The 24,727-nt window shown below is 40.0% G+C and overlaps 1 protein-coding gene and 1 pseudogene across 1 annotated transcript; both read left to right on the forward strand.

Annotated features, from left to right (window-relative positions):
- The first annotated feature begins 973 nt into the window (after positions 1-973).
- LOC136183298 (molybdenum cofactor biosynthesis protein 1-like) lies at positions 974-3,856 on the forward strand (annotated as a pseudogene).
- Positions 3,857-9,665: 5,809 nt separating this feature from the next.
- LOC136183245 (interferon-inducible GTPase 5-like) lies at positions 9,666-11,764 on the forward strand. The gene is made up of 2 exons (XM_065966050.1): positions 9,666-10,419; positions 10,690-11,764. Exons 1-2 carry the CDS (start codon positions 9,861-9,863, stop codon positions 11,310-11,312), a joined length of 1,182 nt encoding a protein of 393 aa, XP_065822122.1. The 5' UTR covers positions 9,666-9,860; the 3' UTR covers positions 11,313-11,764.
- The last annotated feature ends 12,963 nt before the right edge of the window (positions 11,765-24,727 follow it).

Genomic DNA, 24,727 nt, shown 5'->3' on the forward strand with positions numbered 1-24,727 from the left:
AGTTCTTGAGATAGATAAAATTGCTTCATGATGAGGTAACACCACTGAGCCAGATCCCTCATCTCCTCTGCAAAAATCAAGAAATCAAACTTTTATTTGCATGGCCCCATTTCATAACAAATGTTATCTCAAGACACTTTACAAAAGAGCAGGTAAAATACCTGGATATTAATCCATTATGAACACTAAGCAACATTACTGTCATGATCCATATCCTGGCAGCTCCTCTCTTTCCTTTTATATGTTGTTTGTTAATTCCCTGGCTGTATCAGAATTGCCAAGTACCTACTCAATCTGTCAGTAGGCAGTAGACAGTACCTACTATCCGTGCTGCATACTGTTTAGTACCTACTATTTAGTAGGCACGCACAGTAGGCAGATATTTGTTCCTACTTCGTCTGATTCATTCAGTAAGGAAGTGGTGTCATTTACGTTTCCCGAACCGGCCGCATCCACCCATTTTTTTTGTTTTTTTTGTTTAACTTTATTCAAGAAGAGTAATGCGCATATACAGTCAGGTAAACAAAAAACAATATCACAATGTAAATCAAGTAAAAGACAGATTAAATAACTAAATAGCATACAGTAGGCTACATAAAGGAAAGTAGAAAAGAAAGACAGTAATATACAGAATATAAAATAAACCAATAAAGACGCATTTAAATAATGAAATAATTATTTAAATAGAGGGGAAAGGTTTTATAATAATGTATACATTTGTTACATTTTTTGTTGTTAACTAAAAGTAGCGATTTCAGTCGGGACTTTAAATTAAGATTAAATTAATCCACACACGTTTTATTTTTATTTTTTTGAAAAGCTGCCGCAAAATCAGGCATTTTAAGCCGCAACAATCCCCCAAACAGTCTGCAATATCCTGGAGGGACTGTCTAGTGCTTTTGAAACACAATGTGAATTCACAAACTGGGACACCAATATTAAGCTGCCGCCAAATCCATATGAATGTACAAAGATGACGGTTGAGCTTAATTACCGCGCTGTTGCAGAAATGAGTCTGAACAGGACTTTTGACAAAGCACATTTTCCCTCTAAGATTACTTTACAGCCCGTCTCACAGCTTTTTGTACATATTAGTCATTTAGACATAAGCCTTCATTTATTGTCCTCTGTTCCCTCCTTGTCTGTCTTCTTTCAGGTGTGTTTGTTTGGGAACTCTGAGGTGTCCTTGAGAGATTTCTTGCGCTCAGGATCATCAGAGGAAGAGCTTCTGCAGATTATCGGAGCAGCAGTGGGCAGGAAGAAGAAACAACATGCAGGTAGACTTGTCTTCAGACACACCAGGGTCGGGGTAAACTTCCACATGAAATGTTACAATCTTCTGTTTGCGTCTCCAGGAATGTTCAATATCTCCAAGATGAAGAACCGGCCTATGATCCTCATTGGTGGGTGACATGGCTGTACGTACAAACCTCTCACACTCAGATTTTTCCATCACTGCCCAGTCAGGATTTTCTGTAAATACCACTGTATTTGCAGCCCTTTCACACTGAAATATAGACAATCAAATGTACATTGAACCAATGACAGATACAATCTTGATCGTATTCCTACATGTTTGAACCTGAGCTCTATAATTTGGGGTCTAAATGACAAACAGGTACAAAAAGCTGTGAAATGAGATCGCTTTAACCAGCAGATGTGACACTGGCTGTAATTTTTGCAACAGTTTGTTTGCATGAAAAACACTGATCAAAATACTTCCATTCCAACTTTATTACCACAAAGTCATTTAGATCTAAATATATATAGAAGGATCAGGTGTTACCATATTAAAGTAGTATTACATCTTCATCTACATACACACTTTCTTGTTTTTAGCATTGTCCTTGACAGATGCTCCTTTTTCCAACAGGTACCAGATTCCAACCGCCTATGTCACAAGACAGCCAGAGAGATTTCCCCATTGTTTCCCAGCTTCCAAACAACACAGTCCTCTCTGCAGACACAACTCCTCACATGTGCGCTTCAGGCAGCAGAAGAGTCCCAATGAGAGAAATGGATTTATTGTGCCTTCCACACTGCACTCGTTCAATACAAGGAGACTGTTTTTGCTCCTCTAGGACCCAAATGAGTGGGGGAATACATGCCTGGTCAGAAATGAACAATGAAACACCCAATGTGACAGAAAACATCCAAAGTGAAACACTTCTTCCCTCCTCTGAGATTGCAGATAGTCTCAATTTCAGCAAGACTTCAAATTCAACCTCCCGCACAAATATCAGGAGAAGCATTAATGAAGGCTGTCTCAGGTACGCAATAGCCAGGAGTCCTAACGTTCTGAAGAAGAACGTACTCAGGACTCTAGGAACGCCTGTTTTTTGCACACTAATGAATGCCAAAATGAATGTAAAGCACTACAATGTTAGACTGTGCCATAATAAAAGCTCAAGTGAAGACCATAGTCTTAAACTCCGACGGTGTGTCAGTGATCAGAGTAGGTCAAGCACAAGCGTCTCCAACACCCACCAGAATGAAACCACTGAAGCCCAGCTGACGCACACAGACGCCCAGGCCGTGCCTCCATGGTGGATGTAGGGGGGAAAAATCCCACACGGCGAGCGGCCACAGCCAGTGCTACCGTCATCCTGGGCCCCATCGCATTCCAGCTGCTGAGGGACAACCAGCTGGCCAAGGGTGATGCCCTGGCCGTGGCACAGTTGTCTGGCATCATGGCTTCCAAGCAGACCTCGGTCCTCATCCCACTCTGCCACCCGCTCCCCTTGGACCACGTCTCAGTCACCTCTCACCTGGATGAGCTGCAGGACGCTGCGGTCATCACAGCAACGTGTCGCACTACGGGAAGGACAGGGGTCGAGATTTGTCGACTGGAGTGAGCTCAACTACCTTCAGCTCAATGCCAGCAAGACAAAGGAGATGGTGATTGACTTCCGCAGTCACCCCAGACTGCACTGGTGAACATCCAGGGCTTGGACATCGAGAGGGTGGAGAAGTACACATACCTGGGTGTTCACCTCAACAACAAACTGGACTGGTCACACAACACCGACGTCCTGTACAAGAAGGGCCAATGTCGACTTCACCTGCCGAGACGACTGAGGTCCTTTGGAGTGTGCAGGACTCTGCTACGGACTTTTTATGACACTGTGGTGGCGTCTGCACTTTTCTATGCAGTGGTCTGCTGGGGAGGAGGGAGCACAGAGAGAGACAGGAAGAGACTGAACAGACTGGTCAGGAGGGCCAGTTCTGTCTTGGACTGTCCTCTGGACTCTGTAGAGGAGGTGGGTGAGAGGAGGATGTTAGTGAAGCTGACATCCATCATGGACAACCCCTCTCACCCCCTGCATGACACTGTGGGGGCCCTGAGCAGCTCCTTCAGCAGCAGACTCAGACATCCACCCTGCAAGACAGAGCGCTACCGCAGGTCGTTCATCCCATCTGAAGTCAGACTGTTTGATCAGACTGTTTAACAACATCACCACCTCATGCTACACACTGTGTGTGTTTTGTTAATAACAAGTTACTGTGTAATTTTACATGTACATTATTGTATTTTTTTACACTATTGTATTTTTTATTTTTATTTAAATGATGTAAATATGTTTGATCTGTTTTTTAACCTGTATTTTTATTTTTTATAAGTATATTCCTCGTCCCCTGTTTTCTGGAGCTGCTGTAATGCACAAATTTCCCCCATGGGGGATCAATAAAGTTTATCTTTATCTTTATCTTTATCTTTATGGAGGCCTTGACAGCAGTTTCTGTTGCGGCATTGACCGTCTACGACATGTGCAAGGCCGTGAGCCATGACATCGTCATCACAGATGTCAAACTGGTCAGTAAGTCAGGCGGGAAGAGGGACTTTCAGAATCAATGATTTGTAATCGGCATGAAGAAGTGCACCTTTTTCACTTGATTTGATGTATGTTCTACAAGCTGAAGGTAGTGATCAGAAAGAAGAAAATATATAAAGTTATAGAAAAAATGAAGAGACCACTGCAAATATTTCTATCAGCATCTCTATATGCATAGAAGGCATCCTTTTGTAGTGTCTGATAAAATTCAAAGGAGGCACATCTCATTATACTAATTGAGGATTTGGTGATCACCTCACAAGCCATTCAGTAAAGCTGAGCTGCTTGAATTTTTGCGTCAAGAGTGGTATAATGTCCCCCAACAGCAATGTGAAAGACTGTGTGGAGAGCATGCCATGACACATGAAAGCTCTGGTGGGGCGCTGGTTTAACTCAGTTGGTAGAGCATGAGTCCCACATACTGAGGCCTCAATGCTTGTTTGACTCCTGACCATGACCATTTGGTGCACGTCATTTCATTCTCTGTCTCTTCTTAGCTTTCCCTGTCCAATAAAGACAAAAAGGCTGAAAAATAATCTTGAAAAGAAAAAACAAATCAGCAATGGGTTGCACCAGCTGTGCATAAATCCAAGCATAGGTTAGTTCCCACTGGAGATTATATCCCTCAGAAATGATTGTGAAGCGTTTTAAAGCCTTGTGCTGTAGTTGATGATTTGACCACTAGATGTCACCGTTGTTTCTTTACACCAGCTGTACATTAAGAATGTAGTTTTTAGTTATAACCTGATCATCCTGCCTTGTCATATTTTGCAGAACTGTTTTGTTGCTCTTTATCCATTAACAGAAGTTACTCTCAGCTGTTTGTCTGTTTTAAAGACAACAAGGCTTGAGAGACAAACACACTGCATTAAGATAAAAGCTTTCCACTGACTGCTCACATGAAGTTAAAACTTCATCTCTGAAACAATATTTTGGTTAGTTTAGATGTGACAATATATTCGTTACAATGAACCTTACATCCCTGTGGGGTAGACAAACACTGACATGACTGAAGCTGCAAATCAACAAGTTTCTGAAATGACTATTTTTATTACATGTTGAATTCTTTGGTTAACTACACTGAACTATGAAGAATATTAAATTAAGAATGAAGTCTAGGTACTTGACCTGTTAAAGCTGGCAGAAACAGATGAATAGGAACAGAGGAGTGTGTGTGTGTCTCTAAATGACCTCTTCTCACCTGTTTCGTGTTGCAGTAAAAAACTTCACTACATGTCTGAGCATTTGACATTTGGGGTTGTCTCGACTGTAGGAAATATAACAGCAACTACTTTCAGCATTCCCCTCCAAATCTAGTATAAAGTGAAATGTTTAGACAGTGTAGGCTATACTTTACTTTGACCTCTTTAGTGCAAACTGGAAACATGACAGTGAGGTGACCGTTCTATACCTATTACTCTTTACATAGTTGCAGATAAAGATTATGAGAGGAGAGTATTAGGGCCACTGAAACATTTTTTGGGGGGGTCCGTTTTATTTATTTTTTATTTTTTTAAGTCTGACTGAGAAAAAAAGTCAGAATCCTGAGATTAAAGTCCAAACCCTAACATTTATTTTTCCGTGGCCCTACTCCTCTTCCGTACAAATAACACAAACCTGTTCCCTGTCAAAGTTTTGTGTTTGTTAATTTGCTGTTTGTGCTTGGAGAAGTAATTTCATAATTATCATTTGTGTCAAATGATTGATTTCTAAGGTAGTAGTTGCACTCAGAGGACTTTGGTGGGAACAAAAGCGCACCAAATCGAATTCCGTGATAATGTTGCATTGATATAGACTTGGCCGTCCCAATTTTTTATTTTTAATGCTGTTTATTATCATTCATTATTCATTGTTGTTTGTGTTGATTGATTCTGTTCACTGTTTTTTTTTTATGTGAGATTTTGTGGGAGAAACCAGAGCACCTGGAGTAAACCCTAACACACACAGAACATCCAATCTCATCAACACAAAGGAGGACATTCATGTGCCGCTAGCCGCTGATGCCTCATGGTGACCCGAAAAGGGAAATAGAAGAGGGGAACAGAAAGGTTGAGTAGAAAGAGAAGAAAGGGACAGGACAATGATGTCTGTTAACCATTTAGGTCTTTCTGGTCAGCAGCCTTTTGAACTCCAAGTTTTGCTTAATGTACTTGGTCTGCACAGTGGCCAATCTCCTCAAGGATTCTCGAGACTCCTTAGAATGGTACTTGTAATTCTCGGCAAGCTGGGGGCAGGACTGTCCTTTGAATGTGTTCTTTCAGTTAGTAGATGGCAAAAGGTTTACCAGCGGATTGATCCATTTGTTGGCTCTGTTAGATGGTGGCGTCTTGTTCTGTTTTAAACACTTTGTGGTGCTCTGTATATCTTCAGTGTCATATATTGACCCTGACTCTTGGGTGTCAGAAATTGAGAGACAGTGGTTCTGCTTTAGATGTACCTCACCTAGCTCTTCAATGTGAGCAGTGCCAGAGTTATGCAAAGTTTTCTCTGTACCATTTTGTGCTTGATGCTGAGACAACTCTGCACTAGCAGGAGAACACTCGGCTGAAGTTTCTCCAGCCCTGAAATTGTCTCTACAGGAAATGGATGTAGGACTTCTCAGCCTCCACCTGTCATCCCATTTGTTAAATATTTTAGTCTCCTCGTCCAATGACAGAAAGGGGTCATATTCCTCCTGCAAATAATTTTTCTTCTCTTCTTCTTGCTTCTTTATGCTGATGGTGATCTGAACATGAGCTTTTTACACTTTACCGGCATGTTATTAGCAGTAGATCTTTGCATGCACTTCTTCTCCCTTTCTTTCAGTTTCTCAAGTTTCAACCTAAACTCCTCTGCATGCAGCCTCATCATCATCTCTATATAATGCTTCTTTCTCATTTCTGCCAAGACTTATTCAGGAATTTTGTCAAGCTGATCAAACAGTCTAAACATGCGGCGCTCTATACTGGTCATTTTCTCCAAAGTGTCGAGAGTGTTAAACCGAGTATCTACTATGGTGCGATACACATCAGTCACCCTCAAACCCAGAGCTTCCAGCAAGAGATCCTGGTCATCTTTAGGTATTGAATCATGGAGCTGAACCTTGCGTTTGAGTTGGGCACCTCTTTCTTTGTATCTCTTGATTTGATCCTTTACTTCATTTAGCTCAGAGTTTAGCTTCTCGTCTTCCACATTTAATGCATTTACAGTTTTCTCTGTTTGCAGACGAAACTCCTTCAGCATTTCGTTGTTTCTGGTGACGCTCTGACACAGGACTAGGTGTAGCTTGACCAGCTGCTGGCTCTGATCCACAATCTGCTTGGGATCAGATAGCATTTTCTTTCATTTCTGCTCAAGTTCCGAGCTGTCACCATCCAGTTCAGAATTTTTGTTTTGGGCCGTGGACTGTCCAGGCATCTCCCCACCAAGGCTGCACACAAGAAGTCGATGACAATTTTTTTATACTTATCGTATTTACGCATGATTTCTTCAGTCTGTTCCAATTCATTGTTAATGGTCGCTATTTTGTCATGTAAGTCCTCACTTATCACGTTTAAATCCTCTTTTGAATTGTGCGCTCTATCAAAGTCCAAGTTGGCTTTTGCAAGTCTTTCCTCAGCTCTGTTGAGTGACTCCCTGTGACCTTTTTTAATACGATCAAGCCGCCGCTCAAGCTGTGACACATCCTGCTCCTTTGCTTCTATAGCTTTGTGAAACTTCTTAATCTCACATCTTTTTATCACCAGAGATGCCAAAATCATGGCTCTCTTCTTTTTGATAGAGAGAAATTCCTGCTCCGGTTGTCTGTTTGCCATTGTGTTTGTTATTCTATAAAACTCAATCGCACCTGACAAAATAATAGACTTTGAACTGGGATGAGGTTTGTTTCGCTCCTGTTTGTCTCTGTGGCTGTGTTAGCTATGTGTTTCTAGACGTTTGTGTGTTCTAGGACACAAATAACAGGCTGGCAGTGACATCACAACTATCTTGTGACATCACAGTCCTTTGCTGAAATACACAAAGATGCACAAACAGGATCATATGAACATGCACTAATGGAGAGGTCTCAGAGTGAGGGGGCTGCCCACAGTGAGCACTCCAGAGCAGTTTTGGGGTTTGGTGCCTTGCTCAAGGGCACCTGAACAGTTTTTAGGAAGTGGACTGGTACCTCTCCAGCTACCAGACCAATTTCCAGACTTGTTCCGGAAACTGGCGACCCTCTGATTTCCAACCCAAGTCCCTCCACACTGAGCTACTGCCGCCCTGATTTCAGGTACATTCTATTTTTTTAAGCACTTTATTAAAGTGAAAATTACACACGTACATCCTGAATTTGAACACACAAACTCTCGTATCTGCTGGGAATAAAACCAAAATGTGAGATTAGAGCTGCACAGTGTATCACAGCCTGTTAGAAGCTGAGGACAACCAGACGAACCTGAACACACACAATACAGACACACACACATGAACAAAGCTACAGAAAAACTACTACATAAACATATTTACAACACACACACTAAAACATTCAAACCTAGGTGAGAAACAGCTCACTAAACGTTCCCACACTTTGAGAAGTAGCCTACTGTCATGAGTTGGTGTGGTGAGTTTTCCTTTTTTTGCGCGGTGTCATTAAAACGTTTCACCTTAGTGAGCACGTATTATAACTTTTGTAGACACAAAAAAACAGCCAGTTGACCGCTGCTGCAATCATCAGTCACAGAAACTTCTGCATGCAACACCTCAGACACGAGGACGTCTCACCACAATCTTATGTGCTTGTTCCCTTTCCCATGGAGTGATTTCCTGTCCTCTCAATAAACCTGAGGAGAGAATCTAAGAAGTACGAAATCAAAGTGAAAGCTTTTGCCATGAAAAATAACATTTGTAAATTAGTAAAAACCTAAAACAAATTTTTTTTCAGAACTGCTGAAACATCCCCATGCTTCTGATATTATTCACCATTATTAGTGCTGTTGAAAGCTGAAGATATCACACAATAAGGGCTCCCAAAAAAACACTAGTTTTTGAACAGACAAAGCTTTGATGAAAACTAAAGATGTAGAAAAGGAGGATTTCTAGCATCAGCCACAATAAAGATTTGCGCTATTATAAACCTGCAGAAGGCATGAGAGCATGCATCTTCTACTGTTCCTGTAAATCAGCATGTTTCTTAAAAGTCAGCTGCTTTAAAAATAAGGGTGGTCCTGAACTCACAGAAAGACTTTTGATTGGTTGCTGACCAAGACTGATAAACTTTTCTCCTGTTTCTATGCTTCTTCGCGTCTGCACTTAAAGATAACAACTCGTACAGTGACCTTTTGATCTGGTGAGTATAGCATAAAATATGTGTTTAGTTAGTAATTATTTTCAATCTGCGTGTCTATGTCTGCTTTACTGTTTGTTGTTATGCATCTTTATCTGCTGCAAATGTCAGTTTGTATGTCTATTTTACTGTGTTGGTGTATCATCTGTGTTATTTCTTCAAAGCCTAACCCGGAACAAGGACTGCAAATTAGCCATGTCTAGAAGTCCTAGATACATTACATCTGTTGCACTTTAATTAGATTTAACAATGCTTACATGTAATGTCCCTGACAAATAAACAGATTAATAAATTAACACAGCACTTTGCTCATTGTGAGATGTATTTGGTGTGAGCTGGGGACAAACATTCATATTTGAAGATCATTTGTGTGTTTGATGTTATATTCATTAACAGATTGTAAAGTCTTTTTGGTCAGAGCCGTACTTAGCACTGTGATAACAGTTAAATCTTGACTTAAATCAACTCCAGCCTGCAGGGAAGATCAAGTTTCCGATTTTTTATTTTCACACAGTCCCCTTCCTGTCTTGGCAGAATTGAATCTCTGACTTTATGCAGAGAAAAGCTTCATGTGCTGCTGTACTTGACTTACTAAGTGTTTTCTACCATCATAGTTTCTTTGTGCATGATGTTTATTATTGTAGTCTTACATTCACTTTTATTTGTCAGAGGATTATAGTGACTTTATAACATCTCTTTTATTCCAGTTTTCCAGAAGCACAATGGGGAATCAATCTGGTGGTCAACAAATAGATACAAAAATTAAAGAAGCTCTGGAGAAAAATGATCAAGACTTAGCTCGTGCAAAGATTCAGAAGTATTTGGATAAGGAGCAAAATGTTCCTCTAAATATTGCTGTCACAGGAAAGACTGGCTCTGGTAAATCCTCCTTTGTTAATGCCATTAGAGGTATAGACAACAAGGATGAGAAAGCTGCTCGTACTGGTTGTGTAGAAACCACCATGGAGGTCACACCGTACCTCCATCCAAACTATCCCAATGTGATATTCTCTGATCTTCCTGGTATCGGCAGCCCCAATTTTCCTGCTGCTAAGTACCTGAAGGAGGTTGAATTTAAAAAGTTTGACTTCTTCATCATCATCTCAGCTGATCGCTTCAAAGAAAATGATCTGAAGCTGGCTAAGGAGATTCAAAAGATGGAGAAGAAGTTCTACTTTGTTCGCTCAAAGATTGATGATAACATACGTAATGAGAAAAGAAGTCAGAAAGAGTTCAATGAAGAAAGGACCCTGATACAAATCAGGAAAAACTGCATTCAGGGTAGGTGATGTATCCTTTAAGAAATAATTAAATAATAAACTGATTTACCTCAGTGCTTAGAATGTTCTTTTGACATTAATGCTGTCATTAACTTTGAGTATTATTTTCTCTCTATCTATATTTACTGTATATATATAAACATCCCAAAAAAAGTAAGGTACATTTGTTTGGTAGATTATTTCTTTGTTGTAACAATTCTTCTTGGCAATAAATCTAATTTGCTGATCTAAGAATGAACTGTCCCTGAATAACTTATTTTCCCTGACACAGGTCTTCAGGATCAAGGTCTCCAGTCTCCTCAGGTCTTCTTGGTGTCCAGCTTTGACCTGACACTGTATGATTTCCCTCTGTTAGTGGAGACACTGAAGGAAGAACTTCCTGAACTCAAGAAGGAAGCCTTTCTGCTTGCCATGCCCAATATCAGTCTGGACATGATCAAAAAAAAGAAAAAGGCTTTCCAAGCAAAGGTCAAATACTTTGCTACTCTATCTGCAGCTGTAGGAGCTGTGCCAGTTCCGGGGGTTTCTGTTGCTGTTGATACAGCCTTGCTGGTCAGTGTTGTCACAACATATGTTTTGGGGTTTGGTCTTGACATCCCATCACTGAAGAGAATGGCAAACTACTCAGGTGTTCCTTATGAGGAATTGAAGGAAGTCATCATGTCACCTCTGATAGCAACAGAATTAACTTCTCAACTTTTACTGAGGTTGTTGGTTCAATTCGGCAGTTTAGCTGCATTACTGGCAGCAGAGGAAGGGTTCAGATTCATTCCAATACTTGGAATCCCAGTATCAATGGGCCTCTCTTTTACCTTTACCTACAGCAGTCTTAACATGATCCTCGACATGCTCGCTGACGATGCAGAGAAAGTATTTACCAGGGTCTGCACTTGAACACCACAGGGTGATATTGTTAAGGAAATAGCATTCAGTACTTATTTGTGCTGTCAAAACAATGTGTACATTTTGATTTATTAATTGAAAATAAGATGTTAAAAAGAGAAAAACCACGATTAAATTAAATTAGTTTGTAAATGAAAACATTAATATGAAGAACTGACTACAGTGAAAATGTAGAAGTTAGAAATAACCAGCTAGAAAAAGAGAAATGCAGACTGAGTAAGTCTAGCTGCAGCACAATGCTTCTCACATTATTGATCTATGTGATTCATCTCATCCTTAAATGTTGTTTATATGAATCAACTTTTGACTTTCAGCTGCCCATTTTAGAGAATGTGCTTCATGTTTTTTCATTTTCTTCTTACATCCAATCCCATTTAAAACAATTTGTTTTTAAATGTCTGTATTACTGAATAACTTTTAGCATTAAATCACATTGAAACATGCCTATTGATCGTCTTCATAGTGATAATGTTATTTTTGTATAAAGGTTTATAATGCATGGAGCTTAACTATTATTTTGTTTTTAAGTGCTGTATACTAAACTGATTTATAATCCAGCTGCACATATCAGTAATCTGTTCAAATCAGGAAACATGAGTGTTGATATCAAAATGTTTCATATAACTGATGTTCTTGAGTCTTTAAATAAAATCATTAAAACAAGCTTAAGTTAGTAATTTTGAATTGTTAAGAACTTTGATTTTTTTAAATGTTTATATGAAAGATTATTTAATAGATTTGATATGAAATATGTAGTTTTTAAACCATAATACCCTCTGTTCCTCTGTCTTCACTCTCTTTAGCACTTAATGGGATGAGTGTTCACTTCCATTCAGTGGTCATAGTAATGAGTTACACACCACCTAATTCATCAAGTTATAATACATGCATTCAATTTTAATAATCAACTTGTGTGTGTTTTGAGGGGAAAAAAAATAAAGATATGGCTTTCACTTGAGAAAATAAAAATCTTCCCGGTTCTTCTGAATTAATGACATAGATATCTCATTCATCAGAAAAAATCTGTTCAGTTTTTCCGAATTAAAGGCAGGGTTGGTAATTTTGGATTAAGAGTGGTATAATGTCCCCCAACAGCACATGAAAGCATCGATTAAAATCAGCTGTGGTGGGGCGCTGATTTAGCTCGGTTGGTAGAGCAGAAGTCCCACGTACTGAGGTCACAAAGTCCTCAAAGCCTGTTTGACTCCTGACCATTACCATTTGTTGAACGTCACTCCCTTCTCTATCCTGTATTTCCAATCTCTTCTCAGCTTTCCCTGTCCAATAAAGACAAAAAGGCTGAAAAATAATCTTAAAAAGAAAAAACAAATCAGCAATGGGTTGCACCAGCTCTGCATAAATCCAAGCATAGGTTAGTTCCCACTGGAGATTACATCCCTCAGAAATGATTGTCAAGTGTTTTAAAGCCTTGTGCTGTAGTTGATGATTTGACCACTAGATGTCACCGTTGTTTCTTTACACCAGCTGTACATTAAGAATGTAGTTTTTAGTTATAACCTGATCATCCTGCCTTGTCATATTTTGCAGAACTTTTTTGTTGCTCTTTGTCCATTAACAGAAGTTACTCTCAGCTGTTTGTCTGTTTTAAAGACAACAAGGCTTGAGAGACAAACACACTGCATTAAGATAAAAGCTTTCCACTGACTGCTCACATGAAGTTAAAACTTCATCTCTGAAACAATATTTTGGTCAGTTTAGATGTGACAATATATTCATTACAATGAACCTTACATCCCTGTGGGGCAGACAAACACTGACATGACTGAAGCTGCAAATCAACAAGTTTCAACGTTAGTTGAGTGTGGAGTGAACATCCAGCTTAAAGGCAGAGTCAGGAGGTTTTTCTGGAAAAAACAGAATATACACTTAATAAAGAAATAATGTCACTCAATCATCACTTCTGGGCCTCCATCCACGTGTGGTGGAGACTGTAGTGTCTGTAGGGAAGATTTTGATGTTTTGGTTGACTCGGGATGTTTCTGGGTAGGTCGCTGGTGTGTTATCTCCAGCCAATGACAGCTCAGGTGAATTTAGGAGTGGACACGATTCAGCAATTTGGACGTGATTCAAACCGCAAAAGGGGATAAAGTTCGTTCCAAAATGATGGTGAACATTGGGAGTTGGCCTGCTTTCTGTTGGACAGGCAGGTGCCAACAAACACCGGTAGTTAGCTTGTGCTAGCGTGCGGTAGCTTACAGTGTAAGTACAAGCAGTACACACTACATCCTGCAGTGAGTGTGCACTTCTGGGGACGATCAGCCCCAAGAGGAGAGGGCTCTGTTTACAAGCTGCAGCCAAAAATGCTCCCTAAGCCCTAAGCAGACTTTTTATGAGGCCCTCTGAACCTCCAGCTCACCAGACACACAACAGCTACGGTGCTCCTACAAAATCTGTGGAAAAATAAAGGAAAAAATCAAAATATTTGCTGCTTAACAAAGTTACTACCTGACACACCCTTGTGTCTTTCAACAGGAGTAACTTTAAAGGTATTGTATGCAACATTTTAAACATTATAGCAGATATCAAATATATTGTTTCTAAAAAATAGCGTTGAGTAATGAAATCAAAAATCAAACTCCCTCTGGACTTGTTGCTTTTGGTTCTGTGTTCATACTGGACAGTGCTTCCTTCAGCTTGTTCATGTCTCTCAGAGACTCCAACATGTTTCTTTTACATGAACATCTCTTTGTCCAATGGTATCACCTTTAATATAAACATTTAAAAAATCAACGTGGTTCTTAACAAGTCAAAATAATTAACTTAAAGGGGCTTTAAAAGGTAACTTTTTACATGAATAAATCGTTTTTTGTATAAAAAAAAAAAAAAAAAAAAATCGTATACATTTTTTACCCGGGTCGTATTTTCTGTGAAAGCTCCAGGAAGTGACATTTTATGCACATTCTCAATGTCCTCCTCACTCCACTTACAGAGATCAACAGTACAAACTCATCACACCCTTCCGGTCTTCACCTCCACAGCCAGAGGCCGACTTCCACACACTTCTATCCACCCTAAGAGCTTTCAAAGGCGGACAAACTCATCACACACTCCTGCTCTCAGCCAGTGCGTGCAGAGACTGTCGTTTGTAGGATGGAGACTGAATACAGACACACAGACTCCTTCACAGACTTTCACATGTGTATGACCACTTACCTCCTCTGTAATATAAATTTCCAGTTTTTCACAGCCGATGATGATGATGATGATGATGATGATGCTTGTTTGTGTACGTACCAAGGGGCAACCTCCGGTCTTGAAAAATGAAGCCTATGCGGAAGTACAAAAAACTGCAGTTCCTCGAGGTTCCGCTCGAGGCTGGCTGCAGAAGCGCCGGAAGTGCCATAGGCCCACAGCCAAAAAAAGCCCGTTTTTACCACAGGAATCACCATGTTTACAGCCTGGTTCAAAAAACGAGATATATCTGAGAAGTTGACGGCCCCTTCTCCTCACACTGTGGGGGGGTGAATTTTTTTATAACTCATCGGATTGTTTTTTATTAAGAAAAACGACTATGCCCATATTAGGATTGTGACAGTTTGATTGACAGCTCTGCGCGCCGCATCTGTCTGACGCGTCCATGGTCGCGTCAGGAGCAGGAGCTAGGTACTCAACACTAGCTTAATTCGGCTTCATCCCGTTCCCGACCTTGAACCGTTAGCTTTCTTCATCTTTTTTTCTTCGTTTGGAGTGTTTGTTTAGCAAATATCTAACAACGAATATGTCTTGCTGTGCGGTTAATTGTAGTAACAGACCATCCAAGAAGTCGATTCTGCAGTTTTTTCGGTGAGTAATATAGTAGTGTTATATATTTATTGAATACTCTGTCAGGTGTCTGTCTATTTTTGCGGGGCTAGCTTGTTTAGCATTAGCTTGTAAACCAGCCGGCTAACTGTACAATTGGCCTCAGTGTAGCCCATTATTTACGGTCAATGGTTTAGCCGATCTCCCATTCATGCCAAAGATGCTAAAGTTAACATCTCTAGCCAGCATTATTTAATTGGGGAAAAAAGTAATTCCAAAGAGTTAGAAATTTTAGTTGTTAAGATGTTGAAAAGAATGACTTTGTGTGAAGCTAAAGGTTCACCTCGGTGGTTAACCACAGACTTTGAATATGATTACCTGACGTTATGATGAATGCTATACTCAACATAAATGTCGAAATTTATAAATAAACTTTGGATATTAATTCTGCGTTCGTACTTTCCAATAATAATGTAATATGTCATTGTTAATTTTGAGATTATTTTTTTGGTTGATGTTCATTTCGACAGCCCACAAACTGAAAATTATATTTTCTGTCATGATTTTTATAACATAAACATGCGATAACAAGAACAACTCGACGGGTAGAGATCAGCTATATATTGAAGCTGTGCCAAGTGTGCCATTACGCACAGAGGTAGAGAGATATGAAACATAAACTTCAATCAATAATCAGTTCAATGCCAGAGGCTCTAAATATTTTTGACTTTTTTGTCTCCTCTTGCCGCGACGGAACAGCACTCTCGGTGCTCCTACAAATGAAGCGTTCTTAATCGATATGGATGCTCTTACAAAGAATATAGCAGTAGTAATATATATATATATATATATAAATAACATACAGAATGAAAATTACATATACAGTAAAGCAATATGTACAATAAATAGTTTTAAGAATACAGCCATGTTGATGTATGTGAATAAGATAGACTGACATATGTGTTAACACATTTTGCCTGTAAATAGTTTTCCTCTAGGTGATTCAGATAGGCTGGAGCAGTGGATGCTCAACCTGAGAAGACAGAACTGGACTCCCAACAAGGCTTCTCGTCTATGCAGTGAACACTTTGAAAGCTGTCACATTGGCACTGATTCCAGGGTATGGAGATATTTTAAATATTATTATTAACAAAGAAATGTATTGATTTAAACTGATGAAGTACTATCCACAATAAACTGCTTAATTGCACAGTGTAAGTGCAACACAGATGAATACAGTAAATTAACACAAAATGGATTTAATGGATAACTGCTATTTTCTGTCTAACTAATTTTTTCCCTTTTCTTTTTACTTTTTAATAGGGGAGGAAATGTCTAAAGAACACTGCTGTGCCTACCATTTTCCACTTCCCAGAGGAAGAAGTGCCAGGAGGAAAATGCTTGGTGGTAAGTGCAAATAAGGTAAGTGACAATGGCATGGTTGTTCTGAGTAGCGGTGAGGAGGTTTCAGATGTAGGTTATGTTAGCAGTGCCGTAAATCTCATTGCTGATCACAGCAATGTCATGATGGAAGACACACCCCAAGAAGCCTTTGTTGCTCAAGATGTCATTCATGATGACATTACGCTGACAGTGAATGCAGGGGAAGATGTTGGTCTAGGTAGCAGCAATCAACCCATACATCAGAGTAAAAATTGGACAGCATTAGATCACTGTTACATTAGGCCAAAACAGCTAAGTTTTGATCTGATGGCCGTATCTCAGGGTGATCACTCTTACGGTGTTTCTCATTCTCCAAGAACACTGAAGAGGATGGCTTCTGCTACAGAGATAAAGCTCTGTGCAGCTCGAAAAAAGCTGAGGTTGAAAGTCCAGCACACAAGAAGATTGAAGGCAAAAGTTTCTTCAATGAAAGGTTTAGTCAAAGTGCTTCAGAAGAAACTTCTAATTTCATCGGAATGTGCCTCTCTTCTTTCTGATCTCGAAGATGTTCCAAGAGAGATCTTTCAAAGACTAAAAAAGAAGAAGTCTGTGTTTTCAGAGAATCTGAAACAATTCGCCACAACACTGCACTTCTACTCTCCGAAAGCCTATGACTATGTCAGAGAGAAATTTCTTTTGGCTTTGCCTCATCCACAAACCATAAGAAAGTGGTATAGTAGCATCACTGCAGATCCTGGATTTACTGTTGCTTCTTTCACAGCTTTAAAAAGTCATGTTGCTGATCAGAAAGGATTAGGTAAGGACATAGTTTGCTCATTGATGATGGATGAAATGTACATTCATAAGCAGACTGAGTTTGGGGGGGACCAAATTCACGGCTATGTTGACAACGGAGCTGGTGAAATTGAAAACGTAATTGCAACACAAGCATTGGTCCTCATGGTTGTTGCAGTTAATGCGTCTTGGAAGATCCCCATTGCTTACTTCCTCATCAACAGCATGACCGGACAAGAGAGAGCAAACATTGTCCGAGAGAGCCTAGTTAGGCTTTATGAAATCGGTGTTAGGGTTGTCTCATTGACATGTGATGGACCATCTCAAAACTTTGCAATGGTCAAAGAGCTTGGTGCCAAGTTGGACCTCGTGGACATGAAACCCTTCTTTTTCCATCCTGAAGATCTTACACAAAAAGTCCATGTTCTCTTGGATCCATGTCACATGCTCAAGCTTCTTCGGAATGTCTTTTCAACAGTCGAGGTTCTGGTGAGAGAAGATGGCCAGCAGATAAGATGGCAGTACATCAAGGAGCTCAACAAGCTTCAGGAGAAGGAGGGTTTGTGCCTTGGCAACAAACTGAAGATGGCACATATTCAGTGGCGCAATCAAAAAATGAAGGTACATCTTGCAGCCCAACTCTTCAGCAGCAGTGTGGCTGATGCCATTGAGTATTGTGAGAGGGGTCTTAAATATCCCCAGTTCTTTGGATATTCAGCCACTGTTCAATTCTTGCGCACCATTGATGCTGCTTTTGATGTCCTTAACAGCAGGAACCCACTTGGAAAGGGATTTAAAGCCCCCCTGAAGCCAGCAAACAAACACCATGCCAAGGCCATTTTAGATGAAGCAGAGTCACTCCTTTGTGGGCTCAGAATGACAGGAAGAGACAACACACTTGTACATGTGCACTCTACACAGAAGAGAACTGCCATTTATGGTTTCATTGCTTGTGCAAGAAGTGTGATGGGCATCTATGAAGATCTGGTAGAGCAGCCAGCAGCCCCATGCCGATACCTTCTGACATACAAACTCAGCCAGGACCACTTGGAGCTGTTCTTCTCTGCAATCAGAGCACGTGGCGGATTTAACAACAACCCCAATGTGAGGCAGTTTAGAGGAGCTTATAAGTGCCTCCTTGTAAGGCATCAGGTAAAAAGAGGCACAGGTAACTGTCTCCTTCGTGACAACACAACCATCCTTGATTCAACACCCGCGACTGTGAATGTTGCGCGCAGGTTGGATGTGAAGCCAGTTGAAGTGCTTGTGCCTGAGGATGACAGTCTGTCTGACCTTCCAGACGTTGACAGTCTATCTGAGTACAAAGACGCAGCAATTTCTTACATCACAGGCTTCATCGTCAAGAAGATGAAACAGAAGATAACATGCATGGCTTGCTCACAAGCACTGACCTCAGATGACTCAGTTCACCATTTCATTACTTTGAAGAACAGAGGTGGCCTCCAGAAACCATCACCGGACATCACTGCAGTTTGCCAAGCTACTGAAAGACGCTTTCAGAGGCTTCTAAAAATCAATGAGGGCAAGCCTCCACTGGGAAGAGGAACAACTGCAGCAATTGTCACCCAGGTTCTTGCAGATTGTTCAGAGAAGAATCTCTTTCCCCAGCTGCACAGCCACATGTTTGACATGTGTGTTGAAGCCAACCATGTCCATGTTTTGGTAAGGATGGCTAGTGCATGGTACTGCAAAGTTCGACTGAACCACATAGCAAGAAGAGAGGCAGAAAAAATAAAGGAAGGTAAAGTGGTTCGCAGAAAGCTTACTAAATTAATCCATTTTTATGGAGATTAAATAAAAGGTGTTTGGTCACTTCTGTGTGTGGTTAAAGTACATAAGTTAATATATATTTTGATATTGTACATATGTGTATATATTTATATGTATGTTTCTATTACTGTACAGTATGTTCTTCTACCTGCTTCTCTTTGTTTATATGTGCATATTTGTATGTGTATATATTTTTATGTATGTTTCTATATCTGTACAGTATGTTCTTCTACCTGCATCTCTTTATGTCTATATATATATGTATATTTGTGTATATGGTTCTCTAATTGTACAACAAATTCTATTTCCTGCATATCAGAATGTGGCCAACTCCTTTTTGATGTTTTTCTTGCAACATGGGAAATGGTAAGTATAATAATGCTATAGAACAACATTGAAACTGTTACTTGGAGCCTGCATGAACGGGGCACAAGTAACTTTCAATGTCTGCCGTTTAGAAAGTGCACATGTTGTCACAAGTGAGCAGAAATCTTGAATGTACAGAGCTGGAATTAAAACAATAATTGAACTTAGAGCCTGCATGTACGGGGCCTTAGTTCTTAGTGAAAAGACTTTCTTTCTTTTTTCTCAGAAAAACCCACCGATTACATAGATGATTATCAGTTGGAGTCTGCATGAACGGGGCCCAACTTTTCTATTAAAAATCTACTGGGATGCTACTTCAAGACATAATGAAAATAGAATTCTCAAAACTGTACATAGAGCCTTTAAAGAGAAACCTCACCTCACCACTACTTAAAGCCAATGTCAGATAAAAACTGAACACATGAATGACTGGTCAATGTCTTTTAGAGTCTGCATGAACGGGACCTAAGATGATGTTGATCTGTTAATCATTTTCAGTGTCAGATTCATTGTAGTTATTATGTACATAGTTTATGGAATTGTTTGTCCAATTAAAAGTTTACTTAAAATTTAAAATGTCTACAAAAAATACATATTATAGAATTTACGTAAAACAACAAAAAAAACTTCAAGATGTTCAAATGTACTGTATGTTCAATTTTCTGATTTGTATTATAGAGTTCACCAACACATTTTTGGATCTCCAAGTTTGATAAAAATGTTATATATTAATATTTAAGTTATGTATTTTGAATTGATTGTTAATTTTGCTGAGGGTTTTTGGAAATTGTTATTGTTACATAGTTGTTATAAGGTAGATAAACATACTTCCTGATTTATTTTGTGGTTAATTTTGTCCCCATTGCTCACCCTCGGGTTCAGTAATAGTACGTAACTTTTGCATTGTTGTTGTATTCTTGCTTTTCATTTTCACATGTCCTGTGCTGTATAGTGTCTTGTGTGTTTGTCCCGTGTTATATGTTCCTACTCTTGGCCTGCACCTTGTCGTGGTGAGTGGGCTTTCAACCAAGACAGGCCATACTGCATGTTTAAAACCAGAGTTTTAACCTCTCATTTTCTCTCTCATGTAGGATGTAGGACACCAGGGAGTTGTGTTTCAACAACCTCGCAAGTGTGACAAGCAAGGCATGGTTCAAAGGTTGAAGGTATTACTAGTTTCAACAAAAAAATTATTATGTTTTTAATGTTAGCTTTGTTGTTGTGAATTCCATGTTATATATATATATCTTCTTCCTTTAGGAATATTTATTTCTTATTCCATCGTTGTCTTGATCACTGTCACGTGAGCTGTTCAAACAGTAATCCAGACATGTCCATTTACAATCACTCCTGTTACCTCATAGCGTGGCGTACACCTTAACCTGAAGGCGACACCTGCTGGAACAATTTGTGTTTGCACTTCATAAACATGGCTCCTACAGTGGTGTTGTTTGTCATTCCCTGTCTGTTTAATCCTCATGTGTCTCTCCCCTGTCTGTGTGAGTGTGGTGGGTTCATGTTCCCAGGCGGCACCAGGTGCAGCTCGTTGGTCATCAGGATCTCTACTACAAAGACTTCCCTCTGCTTCACCTCGCCGCCAGATTGTTTCACCAGCTCGCGTGGTATTGTACTCTCTTGGCTTCTCTGTGATTACTAGTTCTCGTTGTGATAGCTTGTGTAGCTAACCCCGTTTTTCTTCTCTGCCTTGCGTCAGATCGCTGTTTGTGTTTTTTGCTTCACCTCACCTGTGCTTTTGGGACACCACTCTGGGATCACGGACACCGCCACTTGGAACCTCGCACTACCCCTCCCCTTGCACTTTTTGAGTCACATTTGGAATAAACTTTTTGTAACTTTATCCTGCCTATCTGAGTCGTGCTTTTGGGTCCAGAATTTGTACTAATCGTATCAGAAGTCTCCTACTAGTTTCCATTTCTTAACCTCTTATAACTGTAAAACATTGGTTCTTTTTGATATATTTTATAAATATAAATGATAAAACACATCATTTGTATAGTTTAGATGGGTAAACTAGACGATATTATGTGATATTGATCTAGGAAGACCACATTTCTGAATGATTTTTAAACATTTTTCTAACCACACGTAATTAATGTAATTTACTCTGGTTGAATCTTGATTTTGATTGTTTTGAATTTGTATATGGGGACTTCTTGTGGCACATATTGGAACAGAAAGAGCAGAAATCTCTCCACTTTACATTATTAGAGATAAAGGAAGGATTTTTGTATCTAAAGCAAGTAACAAAAGGGATGCTCTAAAAATTATTATAGCTCTGGTGTCAGGGACATTTAGTTGTCTTTAATTATAAAGCTAAATACTCTAACTACCCAAACAGATATTAACTGCATTACTATTTGGTAAAAAAAAAAAAGGTAAAAAGAATGAAAATGTATACTCATAAGTAGAGACAAAGGAGTGAATATACATTGAATACTTTTTTAATAAAAAATAAATAACCACCAAAATAAATAACAAGCCTGGTGCAAAAACAAATAGGGGTGATAGTTATTGTCCATCGATGGGACTGCGGGAACAGACAGGACTGCAGGAACAGACGGGGGACTGCAGGAACAGACGGGGACTGCAGGAACAGACGGGGACTGCAGGAACAGACGGGGACTGCAGGAACAGACGGGGACTGCAGGAACAGACGGGGACTGCAGGAACAGGAACTCACTCAGGCTTCAAACGTTCATATTTACATAACATGTATGGTGACAGCTATGTCCATCATGAGCCCAGGGAGCTGCAAAGAGTGGGTGGGTGGTTGGTTGGGGGGGGGGGGGGGGGGGAGGGACACAGTGTCATGGCTACAGAAGCGGATGTTTAACAAAAGTATAAAGAAACTCAACATTAGCCATGGCAGTGGGCTATGAATTTGGCATCTAAAAAAAGGTCCTAAAGGCCACTTTCAAATTCCAGTGGAGTTTCACTGTATTTGGAAGTGGTCTTTAAGGCAATGAGCAAAATTACTTAAAAATATATAATTTCCCCTAGATGTGAAATGAACTCCATCTTTCAAAAATAGCCCAGGACTGTCATGTCTAATTTGAGGGTGCTCAATCATCGCACCGCTTATGGATCCAACAAATGTAGCCATAACACTGTTGACAAACCTACAAGATTTGTCGATCTTCCCCGGATGGATGCCATGCCTCCACTGGCACCTCTGGGTGAGGGTAGACAGCATGATCTTCATGCCAGGGTGTCGTGCGTGGAGTTGCTGAAGGTCCTCCTTCATCATATTGACCAGCACGACACCACTGACATGTCCCATGCTGTTGCCCCCACAATGAATGATGAGGCCATCCGGGGGAGACCTCCCTCAGAGTGAGTTTTCAAAGAAGGGAAGGAGGCCTTTCCAGCGAAGTCCACCCCAGCCGAACCAACTCATGTTGACGTTCTTCAAGCCCAGGTTCCTTCCCTCTGTCTCTGCAGCTCTCTGGGCACCTCGACGGACACAGCTGTCACCAATAATCCACACGGTGTCTAAGGGAGAAATACAAAAATGTTCAATTAATGCCTCAGACAAGACAAAATGTACAGTTAACTACATGTGACAGCTCAGGCTGTTTTTTTTGTTATTAGCCTCATCTGCAGGAATAATATTGAACAAGGTAGCTGCAGCTCATAATAATAGATGCCAGTCTTAAAATACAATTTATTCTAATACTTACAGGTTTTGGCGGGTGAAGCTGACACTCCATCACTGGCCACAGACTCCATGACTTCAGAGGATTCTATAGAAAATAAATATCTTATGAATAATATAAAATATTTATTTTTTAGTTGTCATGTTCACCATCATCACTGCTGACATCAGTAAATATAAGACACAGACATTCCTCTTTTTGTCAGAACAGTAACATGAACTGTATGCTTTGTAATATTGATTTCTTCTGGATGTCTCACATGTTTATTTACAGTTTATGTCGAACAGTAGTTTCATCAACAACAACGAAAAGAAAAGAAAAAAAGCGCCAAATATCTTTCTTTTATGGTTTTCAAACAGACTTCTAAACTTTAAACATGTTATTACACCCAAGTAATGATTTGTAACACGATGTGAGAATTTTAATGTAAAGATTAGCCTCAAACTGTTTCTTACATTTTATGTTACAACTTTGCTAATGTTTTGTTGAGATGAGATTCAACTTTATTGTCATTACACATATACAAGTATAGAGTAACGAAATGAGGTTTGGCATCTCACCAGAAGTGCAAATAAGCAGAAAGTGCAAGAGTCTGTGCTATGTACAGTAATTGAGTGCAAGAGTCTGTACTATGTACAGTAATTCTGTGCTATGTACAGTAATTGCAAAATTTACAGACGTAGACAAAAAAAGTGAATTATTAGGTATATCTGGATGGCTGGATTAATGGGATGCAATAAATATAAATAAATGCTATAAATAAGTAATGCTACAAAATAAGTGTGTTCTTGGGATTATAATGTACAGATTAAGATGCAGTGAGCATGCTATACTAATAATATACAGATTAAGGTGCAGTGAGCATGCTATACTAATAATATACAGATTAAGATGCAGTGAGCATGCTATACTAATAATATACAGATTAAGGTGCAGTGAGCATGCTATACTAATAATATACAGATTAAGATGCAGTGAGCATGTTATACTAGTTTACAGATAATATAAAGAATATGGATATAATATGAACATACTATAATACAATAATACAGATGGATGAGAGATGTGTGTGTGTGACCAGGAGGAGTGGTGGGGGGATGATGGGTGTGAGGTGATATGGAGGGGAAAGGGGGGTCAGCAGGGTGCGGAGAGAGAGAGGGAGAGAGAGAGAGAGACAGAGTTCAGAGTTCGGGGGGTAGAGTTCAGTAGAGAAACGGTCTGCGACAGAGCAGTTTCCGTACCAGACTGAGACACTGCTGGTCAGGATGCTCTCAATCACACAGCGGTAGAAGTTCATCAGTACAGCTGAAGACAGGTGGTGTCTCTTCAGTGTCCTCAGGAAAAAGAGGCGTTGATGAGCCTTCTTAACCAGACTGGAGGTGTTAGTGGACCAGGAGAGGTCCTCTGTGATGTGGGTCCCCAGGAACTTGAAGCTGGAGACACGTTCAACAGCCATCCCGTTGATGTGAATGGGGTTGTGCGTGCTTCCTCTTTCTCTCCTGAAGTCCACGATGATCTCCTTCGTCTTGCTGGTGTTGAGGAGCAGGTTGTTGTCAGCACACCAGGCGGCCAGATGCTGTACCTCCTCCCTGTAGGCCGTGTCATCGTTGTTGCTGATGAGGCCAATCACCG

The sequence above is a fragment of the Labrus bergylta genome, chromosome 18 (assembly GCF_963930695.1).
Source record: "Labrus bergylta chromosome 18, fLabBer1.1, whole genome shotgun sequence".
NCBI classification, from domain to species: Eukaryota; Metazoa; Chordata; class Actinopteri; order Labriformes; family Labridae; genus Labrus; species Labrus bergylta.

Bases quoted from the DNA above. Each gene is read 5' to 3' on its own strand.
- LOC136183245 (XM_065966050.1), top strand. From the start codon at position 9,861: ATGGGGAATCAATCTGGTGGTCAACAAATAGATACAAAAATTAAAGAA. The intron at 10,420-10,689 runs GTAGGTGATGTA...TCCCTGACACAG, and splicing joins CAGGAAAAACTGCATTCAGG to GTCTTCAGGATCAAGGTCTC.